The sequence below is a fragment of the Scomber japonicus genome, chromosome 16 (genome assembly GCF_027409825.1).
Source record: "Scomber japonicus isolate fScoJap1 chromosome 16, fScoJap1.pri, whole genome shotgun sequence".
NCBI classification, from domain to species: Eukaryota; Metazoa; Chordata; class Actinopteri; order Scombriformes; family Scombridae; genus Scomber; species Scomber japonicus.
The window spans coordinates 11,624,201-11,649,948 of NC_070593.1; the positions used below are offsets into that span (position 1 = coordinate 11,624,201).

The 25,748-nt window shown below is 38.3% G+C and overlaps 1 protein-coding gene across 1 annotated transcript in view; it reads right to left on the minus strand.

Annotated features, from left to right (window-relative positions):
* Nucleotides 1-1,896: 1,896 nt before the first annotated feature.
* Nucleotides 1,897-25,748, minus strand: part of uggt1 (UDP-glucose glycoprotein glucosyltransferase 1) — a 31,124-nt gene continuing 7,272 nt past the window's right edge. Inside the window, exons 10-40 of the mRNA XM_053335363.1 lie at nucleotides 23,683-23,782; nucleotides 23,487-23,547; nucleotides 21,360-21,451; nucleotides 19,857-20,007; nucleotides 19,213-19,332; nucleotides 19,005-19,090; nucleotides 18,177-18,312; nucleotides 17,910-18,041; nucleotides 16,679-16,843; nucleotides 15,374-15,494; nucleotides 14,384-14,482; nucleotides 13,559-13,653; nucleotides 12,800-13,006; nucleotides 12,560-12,691; nucleotides 12,288-12,418; nucleotides 12,111-12,206; nucleotides 11,665-11,767; nucleotides 11,459-11,538; nucleotides 10,528-10,717; nucleotides 9,912-10,070; nucleotides 9,707-9,792; nucleotides 9,465-9,549; nucleotides 7,904-7,992; nucleotides 7,684-7,785; nucleotides 7,462-7,546; nucleotides 6,647-6,829; nucleotides 6,289-6,449; nucleotides 6,038-6,152; nucleotides 5,179-5,295; nucleotides 3,892-4,042; nucleotides 1,897-3,281 (exon numbers count right to left, since the gene is read on the minus strand). Coding sequence (XP_053191338.1) covers nucleotides 3,262-3,281; nucleotides 3,892-4,042; nucleotides 5,179-5,295; nucleotides 6,038-6,152; nucleotides 6,289-6,449; nucleotides 6,647-6,829; nucleotides 7,462-7,546; nucleotides 7,684-7,785; nucleotides 7,904-7,992; nucleotides 9,465-9,549; nucleotides 9,707-9,792; nucleotides 9,912-10,070; nucleotides 10,528-10,717; nucleotides 11,459-11,538; nucleotides 11,665-11,767; nucleotides 12,111-12,206; nucleotides 12,288-12,418; nucleotides 12,560-12,691; nucleotides 12,800-13,006; nucleotides 13,559-13,653; nucleotides 14,384-14,482; nucleotides 15,374-15,494; nucleotides 16,679-16,843; nucleotides 17,910-18,041; nucleotides 18,177-18,312; nucleotides 19,005-19,090; nucleotides 19,213-19,332; nucleotides 19,857-20,007; nucleotides 21,360-21,451; nucleotides 23,487-23,547; nucleotides 23,683-23,782 — 3,650 coding nt within the window. The 3' untranslated portion in view covers nucleotides 1,897-3,261. The remainder of the gene's footprint in view (nucleotides 3,282-3,891; nucleotides 4,043-5,178; nucleotides 5,296-6,037; nucleotides 6,153-6,288; nucleotides 6,450-6,646; nucleotides 6,830-7,461; nucleotides 7,547-7,683; nucleotides 7,786-7,903; nucleotides 7,993-9,464; nucleotides 9,550-9,706; nucleotides 9,793-9,911; nucleotides 10,071-10,527; nucleotides 10,718-11,458; nucleotides 11,539-11,664; nucleotides 11,768-12,110; nucleotides 12,207-12,287; nucleotides 12,419-12,559; nucleotides 12,692-12,799; nucleotides 13,007-13,558; nucleotides 13,654-14,383; nucleotides 14,483-15,373; nucleotides 15,495-16,678; nucleotides 16,844-17,909; nucleotides 18,042-18,176; nucleotides 18,313-19,004; nucleotides 19,091-19,212; nucleotides 19,333-19,856; nucleotides 20,008-21,359; nucleotides 21,452-23,486; nucleotides 23,548-23,682; nucleotides 23,783-25,748) is intronic.

The following is a 25,748-nucleotide window of genomic DNA, read 5'->3' on the forward strand; positions in this document are numbered from 1 at the left end:
GTTCAGGTGGGCACCTCCTGAATTCCTGCAGGGCTCTTTTTCATTGGCTGCAGGATCACTCAACACGCACCAGTGTTTGACGTGAAGAAAACCAAGAAACGGATGCAACCAATCAATGAGCCCACGACGGGCGCTTCTGTCATCAAACATTCCAGTTGGACACCAGATGATGTGGGATAAGTTTTGCAATAAAAGGTCTCTGCTGCAGAAATTTTGGCCAGATGTCAAAAAAGGAAAACAATCACGCCATTGTTTTTGTTCTTTTTTTTTTTTTTTTTTAATGTTAATTAATATAATCCCTTCCTCCGTTTGTCCTCATGTCTAGCGTTCATTTAAATGTATATTATCTTATTTTCACCTTGTTTATAGAAGCCATTACTTAGTTAACTGAATTCGTTTCCATGTATCAAAACCTTATTTTAAGTGATTTTTTTTAAAGAATTGGTGTAAAAATTGAATGTTACCTTTTGTAAAACCTTTTTTCAAATGGATCACAATAAAAGTCTGAAACAGTCGGTGATGAGCTCCATGAGTGTTGAAGCAGTGAGAGGTTTGCTTTAACTGTCAGCAGGGTGAATTCATCCAGAAGGAAATGAAATGTCTGTATATACTCATGCTCGTATGTTCATCGTTCATAGTTTTGGGCTGTGAAGAAATCATTCCTTACTCAAGTCCTCTGCAGACTGTTCATATCAAGTGGGTCTCTTCAAAATCTGCAATCTGTTATTTCAAAATTGGCCAAACTGCAGCACAGCAAGGAAACACTTTGCTCAAACATGGAGGCAATGTTGTATTTAAAGAGATATTGCAAGATTTTCAACTTTTCACACAGGTCCAAACCAACACCAGCCAAATGTGGTCAAACACGCAAGTGGCTGGTAGATTTACTTCATGTGCCAACTTAAAAAAAAAAAATGATGGTAGTCTGTTGAATGGCTGGTAAAACTTGAACAAGTTAAATTTGAACTTTTATTTTTTTTTTCTTATACAGAACAAAAACTAGATTTCTACTCATCTTCCACTGGAGTTGAGTAAGGAGTCTTTTATAGCCACTAAGAAGAGGAACAATTACAGCAACTGAAACTGATAACATTTAAAATATGTTGGCATTAGTTTTGTTTTTAGGTTGACTCACAAAAGCTACTTGTTCCATAAAAAGCTGTTAGATTACTTATTGCAACACATTGACAGGTAAAAGTCTGCAATATTTTAATAGATAAAAGTCAAAAATACTAAAATATGTAAAAATGTACTAATGAAATCATCAGTAAGATATGAGACCAATCCTGAATTATGTCACCTCAGATTCTTCTTGTGACACAAAGTAACAAACCACACCTGTCTTAAAAGATAGGTTCACTTTTTTATTGTCTTGTCTTGTCTTTGTGTCTTAAAGCAACAGTGAGGAGCTCAAATGATCAGTGAAACAGGTTTAGTCTGTTCATACTGACCTTTAGAGGATCCCTTCATTACTATGTAAGAATCTGCAGGCCTGTGTGACAATGTGTAAGTGTTTATCTGGAGAAGACTGGGATAAAGAAAGGAGGGGAAATATTGGAATTATATTTTTCCTCTAATATGTTGAACTAATTCTTCATAATAGAAAGTCACCTTGAAAACATGAATACAAAAAAAAAGATAATCTTCAGCCGTCTTGACAGTGTTTTCCTCTTCGTTTGCAGTGGATTGAATCAAAAAGAGAGAATCTGGCATTAAAAGGAAAGTAACGATGAATGATGACAGCAAGAAAAATGAGTCAGTATTTATTTGGGCTCCCAAACTGTTGTTCTAACACTTGAAAAATTGTGAAACTATCCCTTTAAGCCAAACAGTATGACATCATGAAAGCAAAAACACCTGTAAATATCTTAAAAGTTGACAAAAGACTGGACCCACTTTTATTGTTGGGGAATTTTATTTAACAAAAATATCTGACAGCCAAAACAGAGAATGATCATAAGTCCATGATTATTGAAGTACTCCAAAAGTACACAAATCAAATATTTTTTCAGCCAAGCTCGGACATCATGGCTTCTTTTCCCTTACAGTACCACAAAACTCAAATCCCACCTGTCCCCCCTCCCCCCCTCTCTCCTGATCCGTACTGAACGCTGTAACCCACACGAGCTCCAAACATCTTTCCCTGAGAGTCACAGTGACATTAATAATCCACGAAAAAGCTGGGGATGTGATCTAATCTGCTGAATTTGTTTTGAATTTTCATTTGATGAATGTAAACATCATTAACTGTGTTCCTGCTCTTTTAGAAATTCCACAAATGTTCCCTTAAAGTCTTGTTTAGTTAAAGGTTTATGAGTGGAGGTTTATGAGTGGAGGTTTGTGGACCACTCTACCAAAATATGTATGTGTCGACGTGACATTTATTTTCATGATTTATTTTGCATTTTTGAAACGTCTCAAGAGGGGCGGGGCAAAAATGTAATATAGTTTTATAAAATTCTGACATCCAAATTAATATTTCCCAGTAAAAAGTCATAAAAATGAACAAAAGAACCTTTTCAATAGTTTGTTTTACAGGTTTGAAGAATGTAAGATCATATTTCGCTGCATTTAACATAAGTTTGATAATTTTCTCTGTGATTCATTCATTTGCCATAAAAGGAGGGACAAAAACTGTAGATGCCATAATGTTGACTTCAAACATATCACTGAGCTCTGGTTTCAAGGCCTGAAAATATGGATTCCTAAATTTCAAGACGGACGTGGGAACTGTGTGCAAAATTCTGTATTTCATGTCAACCTGCACACTTTGCCAAACTAGAGGAGGTCAGTGACTGGAAAACCTCCCCACCACCAGATGTTTGATTTGTGTGTATTTTTAACTAGCGGTGAGATTTTCTCCTCCCTTTGTGCTTCAACCACAGCCAGAACCAGAATCCCAATCAGTGCAAAAACCTACACAGACTGACATCTATTACAGGGAAATTACTGAAAGAAAAAAAATATTATTTATCTTCATGATTCACAAAATACATTCTCACCGCACACACACACACACACACGCACACACACACACACACACACACGAACATACACAAAAACCTGTTAAACCTGACCACTATAACTCCCCTTGATACTTTATAAAAAAGAACAGAAACAGAACAATATTTAAACCGTTTTGCAGTGGTGTGTGGTCAGTCAGCAGTCCCCGAGGCAGGAGAGGAGCCTATTAATGAAGAAGACTCTTTAAACAGAGTCCAGTTCATCGTCTCATCGTCTCGTCACATCGGCGCGGGATCTTCACAACTCTGTGTGGGTGTCTGAAAGAGAGACAAAGAAGAAACGTTCAATGGATTGATACGTTTTAAATCAGAGTCGGGCTGAGTGACACAGCCGGGATTCACGATTTTAATCCAATTTTGAGTTTCCCGGCAAAATGCACGACTGAAACATGAGAGGGTTTTTTGGGACAATTCACCTGAAAAAAGCTGACGTCATTAAACATGCAGTGCGGAACTTTCACATATTAAATAAAAGTGGGTTTCATTCGAGCCCTTGCTGAATGAGTTGACACGGTGCTGATTAAGCCCGTCAACGCCTGATAAATCTCTCTGTATTTCACAGTACACACAGCTTTTAATCAGGTGTCGGGTGTGATATTCCAACGCTGGCTGGATGAATCATACTGCACAGAACGTTGTGGGCAGAGCACTACAGAAAAGCTAACTTCCTGTTAGCTCTGTGCTAACTTGAATGGGGGTAAAATAATGTTAACATATCAAATGGATCAAATTCTGATAGTGAAACACGTCATTTTGTGGTGTTGTAAGACGCTGAAAGAGACTCCTTTAAAATGTGATAAACTGGTAATATAAAATAAAGATTGGTGCAGTTTTAAGGAACACACTGTTAAATGTGTCTGGTGAGTACCTGTGCCTTGCTGCTGTGCTGTGGGGCTTTGTGTTGCTCCCTTCTGCTTTCTGGTCTGCAGACGTTTGATCTCCTGGTCGTAGTCGGTCCACTCTGCCACAATCCTCACAGCAGCCTGCAGCTTGGGCTCCTTAGTCATCGGGTTGTTACACTGAGATAATTACGGGAAACAGGGAAGAAAATGGTAAGAAATAACATGGGCACAGGCAGAGAAAAAAAAAATCATTCAGTTTCTTTTCAATTATCTGGTTTGGTGAGAAGAACAGGCTGCATCACAGTCTAAGTGGCTACTTGAGATAACTGAAGTTTAAACTTTGTGATCTGTCTCAGATTTTTCACAAGGGAGAAATTTCAAAGGCTCAAGTCTTTCAGAGTGTCCTCTCCGTACTCTGTATGGAGAGTGTGAGCTTTTCCCCTCAGGACAGAGATTCAGATCATCAAAGATCAGGTCTAACAGGCTGAGAAGTCATTTTGTCTCTTATAAAACTGGTGGGTTACAATGTTGATGTTTTAAATCACTGCTGACTGGGCTTAATGTACTTTAGATCTAGTGTTCACACTTGATGTACACTGTTTTACATGCACTTGTGTGATCAGTTGTTTTACATACTTTATGGCATATTTTGGTTGGTTTGATTTTAACTCACAAATCCTGAATGTGACCACAGCTCCACCTTTCTCTGGACAGAGACAGTGCTCCTTACTAGTAATTTATTCTGATGTTTTGATTTGTTACTTACTGTACTGAGAAATGACCAAATTTGGCAAATGACATTGTAAATATAAAGAGGTTACAGTTAGGGAGAGGGGATAATCGTCCATGGTTTTTAGTATACTTTACCAAGACTGTAACACTATATCAGATTATCAGACTCTTTGTGAAGCCTTCATGACACACATTTTGAGCTCATGGAATTAGTTTCCATCTTAGGGTTTGTTATTTTTACATGTGAATCGCTTCAATGTTCCAGTAAATGATTCATATAATATGAATCATTTACTGTCTATCAATGATTTCCTCACAGTCAGCCTGTCTGCCCTCTAGTGGCCATTCAGTATTATGACGGTCTTTAGAAAACTCCTTCACTCCTCACTTCAACACTGCTGATCTGTGCAAAGTCTAAGTGTTTTCTTTTTTCCCCTCAGATATCACTTGATGTCCACACACACACACACACACACACACACACACAGACACACACAGACAGAGACACACACACAGACAGACAGACAGACAGACAGACACACAGACAGACAGACAGACAGACAGACAGACAGAGTTGTTACCAGGTCTATCGTCTTGGCGCTCTTCTTGGTGCTGTCGTCACACCAGGTCTCACACCACAGCCACTCCTGAGGCAGAGACTTGATGGGCACCTGGTGGATCATGTTGTTGGGTAGATCCTAAAAACAAACACACAGGTTTTTACAGAACTTCACAGAAACAGCTGTAGTTCCCTCTACTGTTTCAGTCACACCCATCACACATTTTATCAAAACTTTAGTTCATGTTAGTCAGAATGTGCTTCCATCTCTGACGTAAAGGTTGAGCAATGAGCATTGAGAGAAGGATCTGCTTAGTTCCACTCTGCAGCGTTACAATCTGCTGCCTTTATGGTTCATTTTTTGTAAGGCACTTTGAACCAGACAATGTTTTAAAAGCTCTCCTTGTTGCTGCATTCAAGGACACTCCTCAAAAATGTTAGACTCAGCTGCTGAGCAGCATTTCAATTGCACTATACTGTCATAAAATCATAAACCACAAGATGAACAAAACACAACCACAGATGTTGTTAAAAGGAACAAACAGATTTTCGTCATTTCGTCTATTAAAAGTGCTGCTACAACAAATCCTCACGTCTCTGATGTTGGCACTTTCTTAATCAAACATCAATATTGTCACTTCCAGAAATAAATAAATAAAAAGCAGTATAAAGTTCATCATGCACTGAAATATGATGGAAACCAGTGGCTGCCTGAGATGTATTAATACAGTGTAATTACATAGGCTTTAAAAATGGTTGTCAGTAATATTACGTATATATAGTTTGTATAATAGCCTAAAAAGAAGATTCATAATCAAAATGTAGATTAAAAGACAGATAGAAATGCATGTAGCCCATGATAAAAGTGGACAGTCACTGACCTGGTCCAGGTTGGACAGACTGTTGGGGTCTTGGCTGAGTCCCTGGTACTGTCCTCTGAGTCGGTCTCCTGCTGCTATTTTCCTGAACTTCTTCAGGTCGACCACATACAGGGCGCTACAGAGGATACATGACAGAAACACATGACATACACATGAAAGATAAAGTAAAAGAGTGCCTGTGTGTGCGCGGCTGTTTGAAGGTGACACACATGCTTTCATTCATGACTTGAGGGCTACGAGAGTCTGCGTACCTGATGTGGTACTTGCGTCCAGCGAGGTGACTCGCCCAGTAGCCGGACTTCCAGAAGCGGTAGCCGTCCATCTCCCTCCGACTCTCGCAGAACGGAGTGTAACCATACGGAGCTCCTTCCAGGTCGAAGTCACGTAGCTCCTTTAGGTCTGTACGCACAATCTAAAAGGAGAGGAAGTCGAGATATAACATGTATTTTTTTGTCAGGGTAGCTAACTAACACTTTCAGTTCTCATCACATTTCCAAAGAGCTTAAGGTGACGTCTTATAATGATTTGCTTTGTCCGACCAACAGTCCAAAACCTGAGATATTCATATCATCATATCAAGTTAGTGTGAATGACAGTTTGTGTTTGCACCTGGTCAGCGTCCACAAACAAGATCTTGTCCACAGCGAGGGGGAACAGCACGTCCAGGAACAGGATCTTGTAGCCCCAGATGATCCTCTGCTTCTCTGTCTGTTGGTGTAACCAGCGAGGCCACTTATACTGGACCAGCTCATATTGGAAACCGTATTCCTTTGCCATGTGGGGGATGAACTCCTGAGAGAGGATCACACACAAAAACAGGCCTGTCAGTGTGTGAACTAGGAAGAAAGCATTTTTAATTCATGGTTTGTACTTAAGAAACATAAAAATGGTCAGTACAATAATTTTAAATTGCCTGAAATATCAAAAACATGAAAACTCCACAAGCGGCACTAGAAAGAATACTGAACCAACTTCAATGTTGCGTTATAAAACAGATGTTATCTAACAGAAACAGTGTTTAAAGAACAAAACAGGATTTACTTTGCATTTAATTAACTGCTTTGATGAACTCTGGGAATCTGGGTTAAAACAAAATTACTCATTAATTTCTTATCTTGGATTTTTACCAAAAACTAAAAGCAGAAAGTAAAAAAAGAACAATCAGAAACAGATGATGAATTGAACTGCGGGCCAAGAAAAGCACTCAAGTCTCCATGTTTTAGGAGATGTTCTTCTATAACGAGACTAAAAATCTCATCCTCGCTGCTTGTTTCGCCTCGATTTTCAGGACTACTGTTTGAAGTCCACATCACACGATGGACAGCGAAAAAGCTGCAGCTGTCAGGGAAAATCTTCACATCAATGATGAGACGCCGGCTGATTTTCAAGTAGCAGCAGTGTTAAAAAGAAAAAAAAAATCCTACCTTGAAAGTTGGAGACAGGTAGTTCTTGAGGAACCAGAACTTGACGGGGGTTTTGGTGTTCTTCAGAACTGACAGCATCATAATCCTGAGGGGGAAGAAGAGCAAATAAAAATAACAATAATGATAAATTAAATCAATGAAGTCCTCACACACAGAAGAAGTAAGGATGTTCTTTGACACAGAATCACATTGTCTTCTCCTGGTCTCATGTGTGATGCTCACCTGAGGAACCTCTCGTACAGATGTCCCGAGGCCACAGAGAAGATGTTGATCACATCGTCCTTATCTTGCTTTGGCTCCTCCGTCTTTCCACCTGTGAACCCTCTGCAAGTAACACAAAATAAATATTTTTATTACATTTTGGAAACTAAATTTGAAAAAACATCTTATTTCAGTGTTTGTACATCTGAAACACAAAGGCAGGTTTGAATCACAGTTGTACCTGGTCAGAGATTTCCAGAATCCAGTGTCGGTTTCCTCGGTCCCGTCACTCAGCAGCTCCTCGTTAAACTTGTCCGGTTTCTTCTGGACCTGATGAACACACAATGGACAAACAGTTACTTTAACAATCAGAGAAATGTTCTGGGTATGTCGCTCATCCAGCTGACTGGAAAGAGAGGCTCAGCAGTACTCTCTCCCTGACTGTGGGGGTATATGCAGACCATCCCTTTTATGAATTACTCAACTTTCATGATTAGTTGACTTATGTTATAGAATACAGTTTGACTGCTAATGCTGCAGCTTTATTGGTTAAGTATGTTAATGCACACAAGAGATATGACACAGATTTCTAGTGGCTCTCAATCTATTTAAACACACCTCTGAAACTATGTTCAGGCAGACACACATGGACATACTGTACAGCCAAGATACAGACAACAAAATGAGAAAAAATAAACATGACTATAATGTAGAAGCAAGTCGGTGAAACAACAGATACATACAAACTGCGCATACATACAGTCTATTAATATACACAACAAATAGTTCCTGTAAATGGTTCATAAGGTTTTGCAGAAGTGTGTAAAAGCGCAAGGAAATAAATACAGAATGGGTAAACCGTTAACTTTATACACATACAGTAGTTGGTTATATACAGTATATGTATTCAGGTCTATGTACAGTATTCAACGTGCTTAAACTGAATTATTAACATGTTAAATGAAAGTATGTTAGAAATTAGACATAAAGTCAGTTTTATGCAGTGTTTGAAGTCCTTATTGTTCTTGCACTGCTCAGAGAACTTTAACTACATTTGCATAGAGAAATTAAAATGTAAAGCTCAGATGTGTAGTATTGAAAAAAAAAGCAACTTTGGCGAATCATTGTGGTGATAAAGACAAATGACAATGTGATGGAGGGGCAAGAATGCTGGAAGATATAAACACATATATAAATTCTGCATTCTGCATACATATACATATATATATCGCTAAGCCAGTATTTGTTTTATACTACAAAGGAAAACTAATAAGGCCAAACTGAGGAAAATCCTACACAAGGAAAATAAATTCTAGTCACTTCAATGGTCCTAGCTCACATATTTATATTTCACCTTTTAAAATTGCTTTCATTATTTTTTATTAACTCAATTTCTCATCCACTCACAAGTTGGCCAGGTTTAGTCCTGAATTTCTTGCAGTCGATATGCAGCCTGTATCCTCTATCAAAGATGGTTAAACATGAGAAAGTGAAAGTGATAGGAACTGAGTGAGACTGTAGTTTGGTGGCTCGTCCATGATATGTAAATTTCCCAATGAAATGTATTTATGCATACTCATGAATTTATGCAGACACTGTATGTGTTCTGTATTACTCAAACACCGACTGGAGTCACCTCAACTCATTAAAATGTATGAGGAAGCCGACTGACGGAGGAGAGTAGAAATGCTGCCGCTCACTATTTTAGATTTGAATTCATTTGTTTGGGGACAACATTTCAGTGACATCAACCAGCTGTGTTGACAGACATGCTGTCATCACTTTATCACAACCGAACTGACCTTGACTTTAATGATTCTGCTCTTGAAGTTGTTCAGCACGACTATAATGTCATCAGAGTCTGCAGGAGAGTCTGTGCCATCGTGGCTGTGATGGAAAAGAGAAAGATTAGAAACAATTGATCAAAATGTGTGAGTGCAGTCATTATCTTATATCCAATTAGACATTTTAAATGTTTGACACAACACAGGTAATTCTCCAGATGTTCAATTTGTAGTTCCTATGCAATCAGCTCTTTACTCACCTGTAAATCTTGTAGATATCATCAGAGCGTCCTCTCCTCAGCTTCAGGATCCAGGCACCCGGGTTCGCCTTCAGCTGGAAGTAACCCTGCAGAGAAGAACACATGACATTTACATGTTTGGGACCAAATAAAAGTGATAATGTGAATAAAAAATATGCTGTTTAACCATCTAGGAAAGCTTCTGCAGCAAGATGAAGTGATGTACCAGATTTGCCATGACGATTGTATCCACGAGAACCGGCTCAGAGGCGGTTCCCAGAGTGAACTGGAGGCCACGTGGTGGCTGGCCTGAACTGACGTCAAAACAATGACCCTCCAACAATAGGTGTTCCAATTCATACTGTGCTGCTACAATATTCTCCACCTGCAACCACAGGAGTCAAGACAAATGGTAGTTTATTTCCTGCAGCCCAAAATCACCTAAACGAACAAATCCAATCTATTCAAGACGAAGAGGAAAAGCTCTCTTCAGCACATGAGAAAGAAAGTTAAAAATGAATAGAAATAATCAGACTAACAACAGGATCATAATAATGTTAATGAAACTAGTTCAATAAAATGGGTAAAAAAAGTAAACAATTATCAGTTTGGTTGAAGTATAAGTGGAGTCGGGTAGGTGGGAGCAGTGTTTAAACACAGACTGATGATACACATTAAAACACAGACCATTACACCAGAATTAAAACATTCATTCAGAGCGCAGGACCGAGTGGGTCGATAAACTTTAGACACAAGAGTTTACTGCTGTAGGGTTTACGCTTTTAAATATTTCACTGCTGCCGATCCCTATCGAACCCAGACAGTCAGACAGAGTGCTGTACCTCTTCCAGGTAGATGTTGTCCAGGTCATACCGCGTGCGCACAGACTCCACCATCCAGCTCTCTGGTGTGTTGAGGTTCAGGGTGAAGAGAGGAGACTGAGGCATGTCCAGGAACTTGGCCATTGGTCCGGGAGAGAAGCTACCGTCCGCCTGGAACATCACCTCCGGCTCCAACACGTAACGGTAAAAACTGGAGAGGGAGAACGAAGGGGAATGACTTGTTAAAGCAGAAACATCATCATCATCATTTTGTATCCTGTGATTTACTGGATGTCTTTATCCAATGTATCAGAAATAAGAAACATTGTTTGTGGTTTTAAAATGATTTTCATTGAAAAAACATCACATTTTCTAAAATGTAGTTTGAAAAAACAAGCTCTTAACCAGAAGTAACACCATGTGATACGGAAATAGTGGTTATTCTCATCATTGATTACTCTATTTCATCTATAAAATGACAGAAAATAGTAAATATTGCCCTTCATAGTTTTCCACAGCTTAGTCTTCAAATGCCTTTTTTTGTCAGACCAACAGTCCAAAACCAAACACATTCAGTTTATCATCCCAAAGACTTCAATGGTCTTCCCTATTAATCGACTACTCAGCTCTGGAGCTCTAAATTTGGAAAAAGTTAGTAAGAGAACCTTGAATCGTTATGTCAACCTGGTTTAAATCATTTGAAAATTGATTTAATATGCCTACACAATCAAACTTATGTTTCTACAGCAAGATGAGATGTCTCTAATCACCAAAGTAAAGTGAAGTCTCTGTGTGATACAGACATCTCAGTAAAGTTTGTGGTGATAAGAGTTGCTTATTGTGAGTTGGAGTGTTTGCACTGTCAATTAAATTTCATATATAATTGTGTTTTTTAGTTTTAAAATCTCTTTTTTATGTGTTCACTCTGTAGAGAAAAACTTTATATTTTCACCTCTTCAAAGGCATATCTGACAGCTTGGACTGGCAGTTCATGAAGACCCGCAAGTTGACATTTACCAGCTGCTTCAGAACCTGTGGGTTAGAGAGCGCATGGAGGACATGTTAGAAATATGATGTGGACGAGGTCAAAGTGAAGTGATAAAACGGAGAGATCAATAAGAGATGTTGAAGTCCAAAGAAGGACAACAATCCACCTACCAGTAGGAGAGGAGCTAGTTTCTGGGCTTCCCTGGTTACAGGATCCACCACGGCAATAACATCAAAGTACACGTCTCCTTCCTTTGGGCGGATCTTCACAGCACTGCCGAAAAATCAGAAAATCAATCATCAAGCAAAGTAAATACTGAGTTCATAAGATTTTTGGAGAATTTTACAGTTTGCAGAGAATCCAAAAAGTTCAATCAATAAAATTTGAACTACAAAATCTGAGGTCCAATGACTGAATTTGAGAACTTTTTCTATTTGCCAAGGACAATCTAATGAATATTATATAAAGAATGAACAATACAGCTAAAAAAAAACACTGAAAGAAAGATCATGTCACCCTCAAGGAAAACTGTTTTGTGTTTTTAACATTCAGTACACATGATTCAAGAGGAATAAAGGGTGCTTTTCTAATTCATGTTGAAGTTTTAAAACTTTACCTGTAGCGGTCATCAGCAAAGCCATATTCCACCCTGGCCTCTCCTTTGGGCTGAGAGGAGAGCAAAGCGTCCACCTTCATCACAAGGTCACTGGCCCTGAGAGAAATCCTCAGTTAATTCACACAATCTGAAAACTTTCTGATAATGATTTATTTAACCTTGTTAGCATCTACATACCTGTCCTCCTCGATTCCAAACTGTTGCACTTTGCTTTTGATTCGCTCTCCAGACGTCTTCAAGACGATACTCTCCAAAAGAAGGAAGTCATCCTGGTTAAACACCTCCTCCTCCTCCAGTGGACCAATGACCTATAAACAGGAAACAAAAGTATTGATTAAATAGCTGCAGTGACTTGTGTGAAAACGTATATTTATACCTCAGTAGAAGTTATATTTGTCTGTGATGAAGCCACAGCTTAAGTTACAGGTTTTATATAGATTGTGACTCACTCTTCCGTTGCTGATAACCGCTCTCTGTCCCTTCTTCAGTTTGAGCACATCTTGGCAGTAGGCAGCGTGGGATAGCAGGAAGTCAAATTTGGGACTCTCATATGCGCTCTTGAACAATGACACATCCATACCCTGAAGGAAAAATAGATAACTTCATGAGAATGGTTGGCTAGTAATAGTTCCACTATTAATTTCCTGCAGCAGTGAGAACTCTTGTCTATAAATATGTCCTGAACTCACCCCGACAGCGAAGTCTCCGATGTTGGCTCCCTTCTCCAAGGATGTGGCCGTTTCTTCTTTAGCCATCTTGGTGATGAAGTTTTTGGCGTTGTTGGCGGACTGCGTCTGCATGGCAGACCAGATCGCCCGAGTCACGCGGCTCGTCTCAGCGGATAGATCAGCTGATGGGTTGTTTATCATCCCCAGTCGTACATTGTTGCTGGTTTTCTGTTTCAGAGCAGATTCGTGTTAGGTGAGGATTTGTTAGGGGTTTGTAGGTAAAATAACAAAAGCTGATTTCACGATCTTGTGACAAAAACAAAAAAGGTTGTGATTGATCGTTAAAGCGCCTGATGTCCTTCACTCGGCCTTCTACTCTGATTAGATATTCTGTTCTTCATTTAATCTAATTCTAGTTAATAATAGTCTCTTTTTACAGTGTGAGAGAAGTTAGGAAAGGATATTTGGTTGAAATCAGTAACTCAATATAAATAATAATATTTGTGACATCTAAATATCACAGTATGGAAAATCACGTAAAACAATGAAAATTCTGATGAATGTCATGAACTAAGTTCCACGTTTTTTGTGACAACACTCTGGTATGCAACAAAAAAGTAAAGGATTCTATTTTTTAAAGTATTTTCCCTGAAATCACTAATTTGGAAGACATTATGTTATAAAGCAGTTTGTTTATATCATCAAAACATAATTACACCTGAAATCAATAAAAAACAATACTGAAAGAGATGGTGCAAAGTCACGCAGTAGTTTTTGTACCATGTGTCTGATGGCATCATAAAGGAGCTGGCGTCCTGAGGGCTTGTCAAAGTCTCCGACCACCCAGAAGGTCACAGGACGGATGTAGCCGTCATCTAACAGCCACAGAAGAAGAAAGGTTGTAAGGAGGTGACACAAAGAGGTGAACTTAAGGGGCAAGGCAGACAGGCAACATTTCCTTCAGGAAAAATAAAATTCAGTAAATGGCACCAAAAAATCTTGCACACTGTGCTGAGAGAAACAAAAATGCCATTTCAAATATTGGCTCTGTATCTGAGCCTTTAAAGTTTATTCATCTGATCAAAACCTTCAGCATCTTATTCTCCATGCAGCTACAACAAAGAGTGAATTAACTATCATGCTCTTAGTGTTTGGTAAGCAGTTATGTTCACACATTTTTTTTAAGTTCTTCAGACCCAAACACACAATCATCACATGCGTAATTAGTCATTTGTGTCCTCTGAGAAATGCAGTGCAGATGGAAGAATGGTGGTGGATTTACAAACACGTCTAAACGCTGCCAGAAATGCAGTTTACAGAAAAAAAGAGCAAGTGATAAGGAGAGGGAATAATGCGGAGGAAAAGGGTGATTACCATGCCTGTTGGTGGTGGTCATCCCTGATGCAGGGAAAGTGTTAAAACACATGAATAAGAGGAAGAGGAGAAGGAGGAGGAGGAGGAGAGGACAGAAGGACAGAGAGGAGAATATTTGAGGAGATAATTTAGGCTTGAAGGTGACTAAATATTTATCCAGAAACACTGAAAAACTCCTCAAGCACTCTCTTGCATTCAGTGATTTGCTTTTTATATGATCCACATAGTTACCTTTCTTAGTCATGTAGTTCATGCTGTTGGCCACAGCAGTGCTCTTCTCCTTGGTGTCCAGACTGGAGAAGCGAGCATAATCATCTATAAAGTGGTTGTCTGCAAAGAGAGAGAAAAAACTGAACTGGAGATCATGTACCTCAGATGATCATTTGTAGTCTGCTAAGATACATCAGTGTGAGGGGTGTAACTCAGAACTACTGTTTGTATCTTTTTATGTCAGGAAAATATCTGGATTTGGATTTGGATTTGGCCTACAGCAAAAGTAGTTAGAAGTAGTCTCGATTTTATTTTCTTTGATAAATGTTTTTCTACTGTAAATTATTCTTTTCATAACTATATGTTCCAGTTTAGCCTTCAACAAAATATATAGTAAATCTTACAACATTCAAGCTTATAACGACATTAATAATAAAACATGACTCAGATTTGAACTCCTCCTTCAAAATAGTAACTCTAAACTAAATCGAAATACAGCAAAAGCTGTGCAGCTCTCAAATTAATAGTAGAAATATAACTACTATAGTTATATAGTATTACCTACTATAGGAGGTTTTAAAAGTATGAGTCAGAATGGCTTGTTTACATAATCAGAAGAGGCCTACATGAATATAAAGTTGACGTTTTAAAAAGCTTATTGGATCAGATTGCATTACCTGGGGATGCAGTGAGAGGAGGTTCACATCAAAAATCTGAAAAGCTCTCTAACCAATACATGTTGCATATGCACTTTTGAGACAGTCCCTAACATCAGCTCATTCGTTTCTTTTACTGTCTTCAAGGTGTGAGGCCTAAATATCACATTATGAGGTAAAAATAACACCTGCACAACATCAGTCATCTTTATCATGCATCATGCAACTAGTTGTTTAAGATGAACCTTACTGAATGTCTCAATATTGAGCTGAAAAACACCTTTAGCATACACAATGTATAACATGTTCACATCTGAATGATTCATATTTATTCATGTGCCTAATGTGTACTCACTGGTATCAGACAGGTCGAGGTATGTTCTGCTGGTGGACAGCACCCTGGGGTTGATGCGAGGAACGACACTGGGCTGGTTCATGATGTAGTCCACAACGTCGTGATCTGTAGCCAGCTCGCCCTACAGGAAACATGAGCAAATAAAGTTCTTCACTGTTCCTGCAGACCCAACAGTGACGCCGGAGGTATTTGGCTGCATGCTTTTCATCCATGTAGTCAGTTAAGAAAGACCCCTCAAGTTTTAAAGACCTTCCCATTGCAATTACTGATGATTATGTATTGACGGAGAAATTTGGATTTAACATTAATGAGGAACAGAACTAGAGTTATGACTAACACCATGTTCATTGCTTTAGTAATGAACACTGACTGCACTGAAAGACCTCAGAAAAACGTTCAGAGTTGTTTCAAAGAAACAATCAAAGATTTGGCGCCTCTGAGAACTGGCATGACATAAAATAGAAGAGAGCAGCAGATGGCTGATGCTCACAAAGATCCATCTGAAAAGACAAAATCCAGCCTACAAGAAAATTTATTTTACAACTACCAGACTTGATAGTATAATCAACAACTCTGCTTCATAACTCCACTTCAAAAAGTAACACTAACTTTTGATGTGATGATATGTAGACCTCTCTGTCTCATTTCTTTCAGTTAAATTATATTTTATAGCAGCAGCACCAAACTAAAACACAAACATTCAAAACTACACAAATGTTTTCAGCCTTGGTGTCATCGCTTTGTCAACAAAGTCAAAGTTCTATTGTCACTGAATGTGTTACTTAAGACTGATCAGATGATTCAATGGATTCAGAAAATACTCCTTTCACTTATTGCACATTTTATTCTTGAGATTTCAGTTTTTGATTTTTAATAAATTCTAAAAATCTAAAAACACATCTTCACTTTTTCTATGATGGGTAAAGATTTGTCAAGTTGATTTAGAAAGTGTTTCAACTGCACAATCAAGTGTTATTTGGGCTGTACTGTGTGTAATTTGTCACCTTAAATCATATTTGATGGCATTAACAGTGTGTGTTGCCTGTTTTTTCTAAAAAGAATTATTAGACTTTTGGGGACAAATTTCAGACTTAGAATCAGTTGGGGAAAGCTTGTCGAATTGGGGACAAAAGACATGCCCCTAAATGGGAAAAGACTGATTTGTGGGTCAGTAGTTGGGATTAAAGTTAGGGTAAAGTCTCAAGGAAATAAAGGAAAGTCTATGTGATGTCCCCAAGAGTGACCCTGGCCTGAGTTGTGTGTGTGTGTGTGTGTGTGTGTGTGTGTGTGTAGGCACTAACTCACCAGGTAGACGGCTCTCTGGTAGAAGGAGGTAGTCTCTAGGATCTTTTGCATGGTGACGGTCTCCAGTTCGTCTGGGTCCAGGTGTTCACGTGGGTAAGGTACACCATTGTACATGACCACAGGTAACGGACCCACCCCCGTCTGCTCGTAATATGCCCGTCCTTCCTGAAAAGAAGATTTGAAAAAAAGACTTAAATAGAGAATAGAGATCTATTTATATTTTAACATCTCAAAAAATATATGTAGTGTAAGGATTTATGTCAGGACATACTCTTATTACATATCCAAAAGTAAACTTCTAAGCCTTTGAGACAACTTGTCTCAAATGCAGATATTATGAACACATTAGGGCTGCAATTAACAATTATTTTCTTTATCAATTAATCTGGTGATAATTTTCTCAATTAATTAATTGTTTGGTAAAGAAAATGTGAAAAAAAGTGTTAAAAAAAAAGAAAATGCTGACTAACCCCAAAAATATTCTGTTTACTGAGAACAGCATTAAATCCTCGCATCTGAGAATCTGAGACCAGTTTTTTTTTTTGTGTTTTTGGTTTTAAAAAAATAAATAAAAAAGACTAAAATAATTTTTTCAATTATCGAAATAGTTACTAATCAACAACAGATAATGGATCTAATTGTTGCAGCTCAAGGACACATTACACTGTTTCTCAAGACTCTGTGCTGGTTATCAGTAAGTCAGATTAAGCACTTTAAAATACTGAGACTTCAAGAAATAACTGGGTTCAAATTATATTTCACCACATGAACATTCAGTCATTCCTGGAGTCAAAAAAAGAAATTCAGCATATTCAAGCATAGTGACTAAGCTACACAAATTTGGAACAACCTCAATAATTTACTGACCACGTTTCTATCTAAACTTAAAACTTTCTTCACTGCTACCTAAATGTTTAAATGCTTTCCTCCACTTTGGTTATACTACTTTTTGCTCTCATCTAAATATTTAGATGTGTTAGGATTTTTCAGTAGTAGATGCTCCTTACCTTATCATTATTTCATCTGCTTTGATTGTATTACATATTAATGCAATTTGTAAAGCACTTTAAATTGGCAGTGTTTCTGAAATATCCCAGATAAAGCAAATAAAATGGCCTGTTCTCACTTTTACCTCAGTCTAAAAATCAGGACTTTGATTTGATTTGACTGCTAATATCAATAAAATCACAGCAGCATTTGGCACAGTGACACCACACTCAACCCATCTCACCTTCCTGTTGCCGTCGTAGCTGGAGTCGGCTCCCAGGACGCTGCTGACCTCTACGTAGGGGAACCTCTTCTCCAGCACTTTGACTACATCCCCAACACTCAGCTTAGCACCAATGGGCACACGGTTAAACATCTAGAGGAAGGAAGGAGGGGACAATTTTTTTAATTAGACAACCATCACGACTATCCATCTTATAAATGCTGTTCTCATTAGGAGTCTTTAGAGGAGCCAGGTCTTCATCACACTGTTCATGAAAGGTCGACTCACCGAGATGACGGCTTCAAAAGCGCTCTGGCTGTCCACCTCATCGCTGATGTAGTTGTAGGCTCGGACCAGTGCCACGCCCGCATCCTGCATACCGTCTATGTCGTCTTCATCTGACACCACAAACACCAACCCAATCCTAAAACACAAACAGACTACATAAGTTTCTTCAGTGGATTCTTGTATGCATATGGGTGAGTTAAAATGCAGCGTGTATGCTGTCTGCTTCATCAGTATTCAAACAAACTGACCATCCCAAGATGCCACATGCAGGGAGGTATCAAAGGTCTCCCAGACCTTGCCTGACTGAACTCTTAAATTAAAATGGATTTTAAATAAACATCCCAAATGCATCTCTCCAACATCTTTTTTTTAATCTTCTGGCTTAAGTGGGGGAATATTAAAACATATTATCTCCACATTCATCGGAAAATAATATCCAACATATACAGAATCTATAAAACAAAATCCAGGAAGTCATACTAGATATTTATTCTTAAGCTGTGCAGACAACCATGGAAGAAAAAAAAACTAAGGCGCCCCATCTTCAGGTGAAATGATATAGTGAATGTATTCTTAGAGCAAAAGCAATCAAGCAGACCAACGCGTATCGACTCTTCATCAGGGTCTGACAAACACATAATCAGTCTGAATTATATACCAGCCGTGGGTGGCACTTAAGGACAAATATCTAGCAAGAGTTCCTGAATTTAGTTTTTCTGTACTTTTACCTGCATAAACGGCACCTGTTGTGTGGGCGCTTCTTCTTCCTGTTATACACAGAATGTATTTTTACAACTAACTAAAATATACACAGTCCTAAACACAAACCTGAGCGGGATGTTGTTCGAGTAAAACATTTCTGCAACGCTCAGGAGCTCAGCAGCGTTTTCCTGGGTTGGATCCAGAATCATCACCTGCAACACACACACACACACACACACACACACACACACACACACACACACACACAGATATATTTAACAAGGATTCAGATATTAGGATTCACAAATGGTTGAATAATCAGGCAGGGGCATACCAGATTGTGGAAGTTCTTGCGGATCTGCCTGATGACTCCGGGGAAGGTCGGTCTGAGCAGCTCCTGCACATTATAGGGCCACGAGCTGTACCTGTGGTCTGTCTCCAAGTTGTTAATCCACTAAACAAATAAAGGGGAATTGAAAAGGAAATGGTTGAAAGGAGATATAAATAAATGGTTACCTAGCCGCAAAACAAAGCTGCTATTTATTTATCAGTGCAACTAAGAACCTATATTCAACTGCTGGGGACTAAAGTAATTTAGTAAGGTATTATTATACGTTTGCAGGAAACTTTAAAAGACATTATCAGTCTGAAAATGTGATGTCATATAATTTAAACTTGATTTCATCCCTGACCACAGCTGTCATTTGAGCTCCCAGCTGTCATGGAAAACACATTTGAAGGCTTGAAATGCTTTGTTGCACATTAAAAATATTTCCAGGAACAACTTGTCTTTCCATTTTGGAACATTTTTTCATTTCCCCAAGACATTTCCATGTCTGGAAAGTTGTATTTCTAAGGACATGTGGGAACCATGAATTGATCAAACATAAGTAACTCGAACTGTTTGCATTTTCTGTTCCAAGCAGCTGCACTTTGAGGCTTTGATTGCACGTAGACATACAGTATGTCATTTCTTACACTGATGGCGGGGTTGCGGATATCGACGGCATAATCAGAGTCAGAGGGCTGGACGTTGAGCTTCAGGATGTCATGGATGTAGGGTGTCTCGATGTGAAGAGAGCGAAGACCCTCCATCACCCGGGCCTCACTGCGCAGCACTTCAAACACGCTGCAGGTAACAAAAGGACAGAGGTGAGTCAGAGTGTGGACGTGGGTGTAATGATGAACATGAGAGTAGCTCTGTAAAAAAGATTCATAGCTAGAGCTCATTATTTTCATTTTTATTAATAAACAGGGTGTACGCGTTTATTTTGAATATTTAAATTTAAAACAAAAGTACACAAATCTGGATGCAACTCAGATTTTAAACATACATTTTGAAACTTGTCAAATATTAATCTTTTCTTTTTTTAATCATTTCTTAAATGTGAGGATTTCTTTAAAAATTAACATCTTTGGGCTTTTGATTGTTATAGTTAGACTCATAATGGGTAGGTTTAACAATTATTTTAATTTCTTACAGACATTGACCACTAATCTGCAATAATCTAAAATATAATTGACAGATTAATCGACTATGAAAATAAACATTAGCTGCAGTCCAACACCATTTACTGCTTTATTATTTTTCCTGATACATAATTAGCTCATTTGCATTTTCTCCCTTTCTGAGACAGGCAGGTTGCGAGACGACCTTGTTTACTGTAAACTATATGTGTTCTTATTGCGGTACGGAAACACTACAGCTTCTGGTGGTTGCATGGGGAAATCAAATCAAGGTTGTAATTACTTCTATTTTTAATTTATTTTTAAATTCAGGTTGAAAAGACATCTGTTTCCTGCATGCTATGGACTCTAGTTTCACTGACTGGGAAATCAGCAGCTATTTCCTTCTTTGACAATTAGACTCCAGCAATTCTGTTCTGTTGTTATATGAACTTAATTTTGAATTTCATAACCTGAATCCTGTTGTATATTAACATCATTATCTGTATGTTTGGACGAGTGTATCGCCAAGGTCTTAGAATTTAAAGGACCAATGTGAAGGATTTATTTTAGTGGCATCTAGTGTTGAACTGAATACCCTTCCCATCTACCTCCCCTTTAAGAGTGTAGAGAACCGACAGTGGCCACCAACAACCCTCTCTAGAACAGTATTTGGTTTGTCTTTTCTGGGCTACTGTAGAAATTTTGTGGACTTCATGGAAGGAGACCCACTCCCTATGTAGGACCCATTCTCTGATAACGAAAACACAATGGTTTTTCATTTCAGGTGATTACACACTAATGGAAATATGCTTATGAATCTTACATCCCATTTCTGCCAATAGATAGACAAATTTTTCGTCCTTTAAATGAGACTAAATATAATTATTTGTAATATTATAAATGTTATATGTTGACATAGACAAAACATTTGCAACTTGGAAAAAGAATAAAAGATGTTGCACAGTTTATTAACTGGATGATAATACGTTCTTACATATATATTCACATTTGGCTATAATTGTGTATGTGTACCTGAAGATGTCTTGTGTGTCCAGATCTATATGCAGCCCATTGATGAACAGTGCTGAATCTCCAGGCTGCAGCCCGAGGGTTCCTTTGAAAAACTATGAAGAGATAAGTGTCAATACAACTAAATGTCCTCTTCACATCGAACCCTAAAACTCCCCATTCAACTCCAGCTGAGCAGATTGCCACGATGTGTAGCACATCACGTCAAAGCCGGACATTGCGTAGTCAATTAGATTGTAAAACTAGAGGCAACAGTCAACCCAAATTTTAACGAAGCACGTCGAACGCTCCAAACAAGCACTGACAGCTCTGTTTTTCAGTCTGTTTAAAGCAATCAAACCCCAAACTAAACAAATCTAATTATTAGAGAAAGAGTGTAGATGTGTGTGTGTGTGTGTGTGTGTGTGTGTGTGTGTGCCTGTGTGCGTGTTTGGCCGTGAGAAAATGTGTGAGCATCTGCACAGTCAAAGGAAAGCTCAAAGTCGTTCTGGCGCAGTCAAATCTCATTACAGAAAGACAAAGACATCAGATTAATCATACTCCAGACACTGCAATTACAACTAGACATGATTAACACAAATACTGTTCATCCCACTTAAACAGCATGTGTGTGTGTAAGAGAGAGAGAAGAAATGTCTGCGTGCAAGTGCATGTGTCCAAACTACTTCAATCAATAATCATTTCTCGCTGCAGGACTCACTGCGCCTGCCGAATGAATCACTGATTCAGTAATTAGGACGTTTGCTGCTCGCCCCCACCACCCACCCAAACTCCTGTCTGCACACCAAGATAATGCGAGCATAGCATGAAGGAGGAGGAGTGGGGAAAAAATAAATATTTGACAAGAAAAAGGGGTGATTACCTATTCCATTAGCAGGGCAAAGCCAAACACATTGTCAGAAACTGAATTCTTTTCAAATCAGATGTTGTTTACAATTTATCACTAATAAAAGGTGGGAGAAACAAAAGCAAAACAAGGAAGCTCAGTTCTCATTTTGACATATTTCCCTACAGACGGCTAAGAGGCTGCAGCGTTATGGCGGCTGTATGCAATAATGCTTGCTTTGTTTTTCTTTATTTTCCTCCTTTATTGGATTAGATTGGCAAACAGCTAAACTTAAATTATCCCTGACCACAGGACGACATGGTTAGCAGGAAGGGAAACGGAAAGACAGAAGAAAGGAAAAGGAGGATGAAGAAGTCAAGCAGCAGCGATAAAGAAAAGATGTCGAATCGAATTTATAATTTTTTGAGACTAATAGTAATATTGAATTTGAGATATGAAGAAATTCATTTAAAAAAATAATCTGATAATATTATGCAGGCTGATAACACACACAGTCACAGAACAAAAATCTTTGGCAGGATTTGCACACTCAAGCATGATATTTTAAAATGTGTGAATAAATTAATATTAAAAATGACAGTAATGGAGCTTCCTGGTGGTTTGGGGGATTTAAGATGCTGACCATGCATTCAAAATGTCCCCCAGTTTGAGCCCTTCAAGGGACATATGTCACAAGTCATCACCCCACCTCTCTCTCTCCCTTCATTTTCTGTCAGCTGTCACTATCTAATATGCAGAAAATGCCCCGAAAAAACACAACAGTAAGAGAAAATAGCACACAGTAATCTGAACAAATAAACCTCACTGGAAACTAGTATAATAGATAAAAACATTAAAACAATGATGGTCAAATGTAGATAAAAATGTATTTGTTTGCTCCAGTTTCTTTCTGTTTATCTACCAACATTAACACAAACACAGTATTTATTGTTTAATCCAATTGGGGCCGATATTATCAACAAAATCCACTCTATAAGTCAGGCTCTGGTGATTAGGCTTTAAAGGATATGGCTGGCAATATTGTACATTTTTTGTCGCTGTCAATAAATCTCAATAAATCAACAATAAATGAATTCTAATTATTGATATTATCTCTATGTTAAAGCCTGAAATATCTCATTCCTCTGTGGCGTAGAGCTTCACTGTTGTCCAAAAACGTGTATTCATTACAATGAACAATGAACATGGGCACTGTGGTTTATTTTGAGTCAATCTTATGTTAGTTATGGTGCTTTAAATAAAATGATATGGTAGAGAAGCTGGAAAGAGAAACAAACTTGTACCTTCTGGTTCTCTGCGATCTCCTTTTGGATGTTGGAGTTGACCACTGTCTTTGTGATGGATCTGTGAGGGGAACGAAGGTAGATGTAACTGTAAAACTGCAGACTAGTCAATATCTAGTGTAAACTTACTTACCGTAGCTACTTTTGGTATGTGTGTGTGTGTGTGTGTGTGTGTGTGTGTGTGTTTGTTCTATACCTGGCTTTGGTGGGAAAGTTCTGACTGAGGTCTTTCATAACGTTGAGGGCATCAACCGCAGGAGCAGCAAGGATGCGAGCGGCTGTCTGGAAACTTAGATCTATAAAAGAGGAGGTGGGCGGGTAGGTAGGTAGGCAAAAAAAAAAAAAAAAAAAAAAAGAGGGAAAGACATGATGAACAAAAGAACAGGAAATACAAGAGGGAACAGAGAAAGAGAAACACAAAGAGAGAATGTTTTTAACCAAATAAAAACTACAAAAAGTATGAAACACTGTCAGAATGTGTGCTGTGAATGAACTCAACAAGAATAACAGCTTTAAAGGTGCAACTTCCTGGAATATAAAGTCAAGTGTTACTTCAGTGATGATGATCATGTTTAGGATAGCAATTCCTCTGGCTGAGAGGGGATGAAAAGAGACATAACTCTCTCATATCTGTGTGCAAAGTATACAGCTAACAGACAGCTAACTTAGCTCAGTAAGAAGTAAGAACTTGTGCAGCACATATCCCCCATAAAATTGCAAGTTATTGTTTTACACTTAAAGGACCAGTGTGTAGGATTTATTGGCATCTGGCCCAGTAAGAACATTGTCATTTGATCTGTCACTAAATTTTCAAAAAAATCAATTAAAGCTCCTTTGAGTTTTTCTACAGATTAAACAAACAAGATACCATGTATTAATAGGTGAGCTTTAGCAGTGCTGGTAGGTGGTGTTACCTCTGGACAGAGCCAGGCTAACTGTTTGCAGTCTTTGTGCTAAGCTAACTGAGCCAGCTGCTGGCTGTAGCTTCATATTTATTGCATGGAAATGAGACAGTGGTATCAATCTTCATTTCTAACTCTCAACAAGAAAGCAGAAAAGCATATTTCCTAAAATGTCAAAACTTTCCTTCAAGATAATTAACGTATTAATTAGCAAATCATTTCTTGTCATGCTGCTTGTTTTGAGGCATTAATTAGAACTGAATATGTGTTAAACACTACCTCAGCTTCTACTATGCATGTCAACACACAGGTTCAGGAAAAATAAGCACATATAAGCATGTATGTATGTATGCATGTATGTATGTATAGATAGAGATTTGTAGAAATAATGCAAGGGCATCTAAAGCTTTAGCATGCAAGGAGAAGAAGAGTGTTAGTGAGGATTATTTCAGTGCACTGAGCATCTCTGTAATGGTGTTGTGTGATTATTAGCCCCTGGAGGTCTCCCCCTCTTTGTAAACAGGCTGAGCTAATGAGCCCCACTGGGGTAGAAGATAAAGACAGACGCCCACATGTCAGTCTGACTGTCGAGCTCAAGCGACGCTCACATTCCCTCGCATCCTTTATTTACTACAATCAAAGTGGGCTCACACTCACATCCTGACCACACCTAATGATGGAAATAACACTCTTTACTGCTAGTGATTTAAAAAACACACATAAATCAGGACGAGCAACAAAGAATAGGTGGACAAAATCCACAAGCACATATAATTACGTCTGTGAAAGAGTGTTCAAGTTCGTAATTCAATACATGATGTAATCCTAATCAATACTGCTTTTATGTGGTAGCAGACAATGTTCTCATATCTTCTCAATGTTGTTATGACTCGAATGTATCAAGAGAATACTGATCGACCGAAGTCATTGATTACAGAAGTAGACAGATACATTTTCAGCTGCAAGTTTGATTCACTGGTGGAATGATCTCACTGCTTAAGCAATAAAAACCAATAGTAATTCCCCTTTATTTATTTATGATCCTTGCATACCTCAAATAAATCAGATGAATGGAACAATGGAAACAGCAGTAAGTTCACAATAGGGATGGAAATTGTCTCGTTGACATTAGTTAACTTTCAATGCTTTCATATGTATCGAGTGTGTTGCAAATGTTTATGATAAAAGGGAAATCAGTAAAGATTTGCAGTGCAGTCTTTCTGCAGCCCGAGATGAATTTAAATCAGAGGGAATTTAAAATTAGCAATCATAACTCCATCAATAAGATCACATTTTTGCTCTTTTTAGTTTAGTTTCCTGTTCAGTTAATAACTCTTTTTATAGTTTGCCTCTTTTCCTT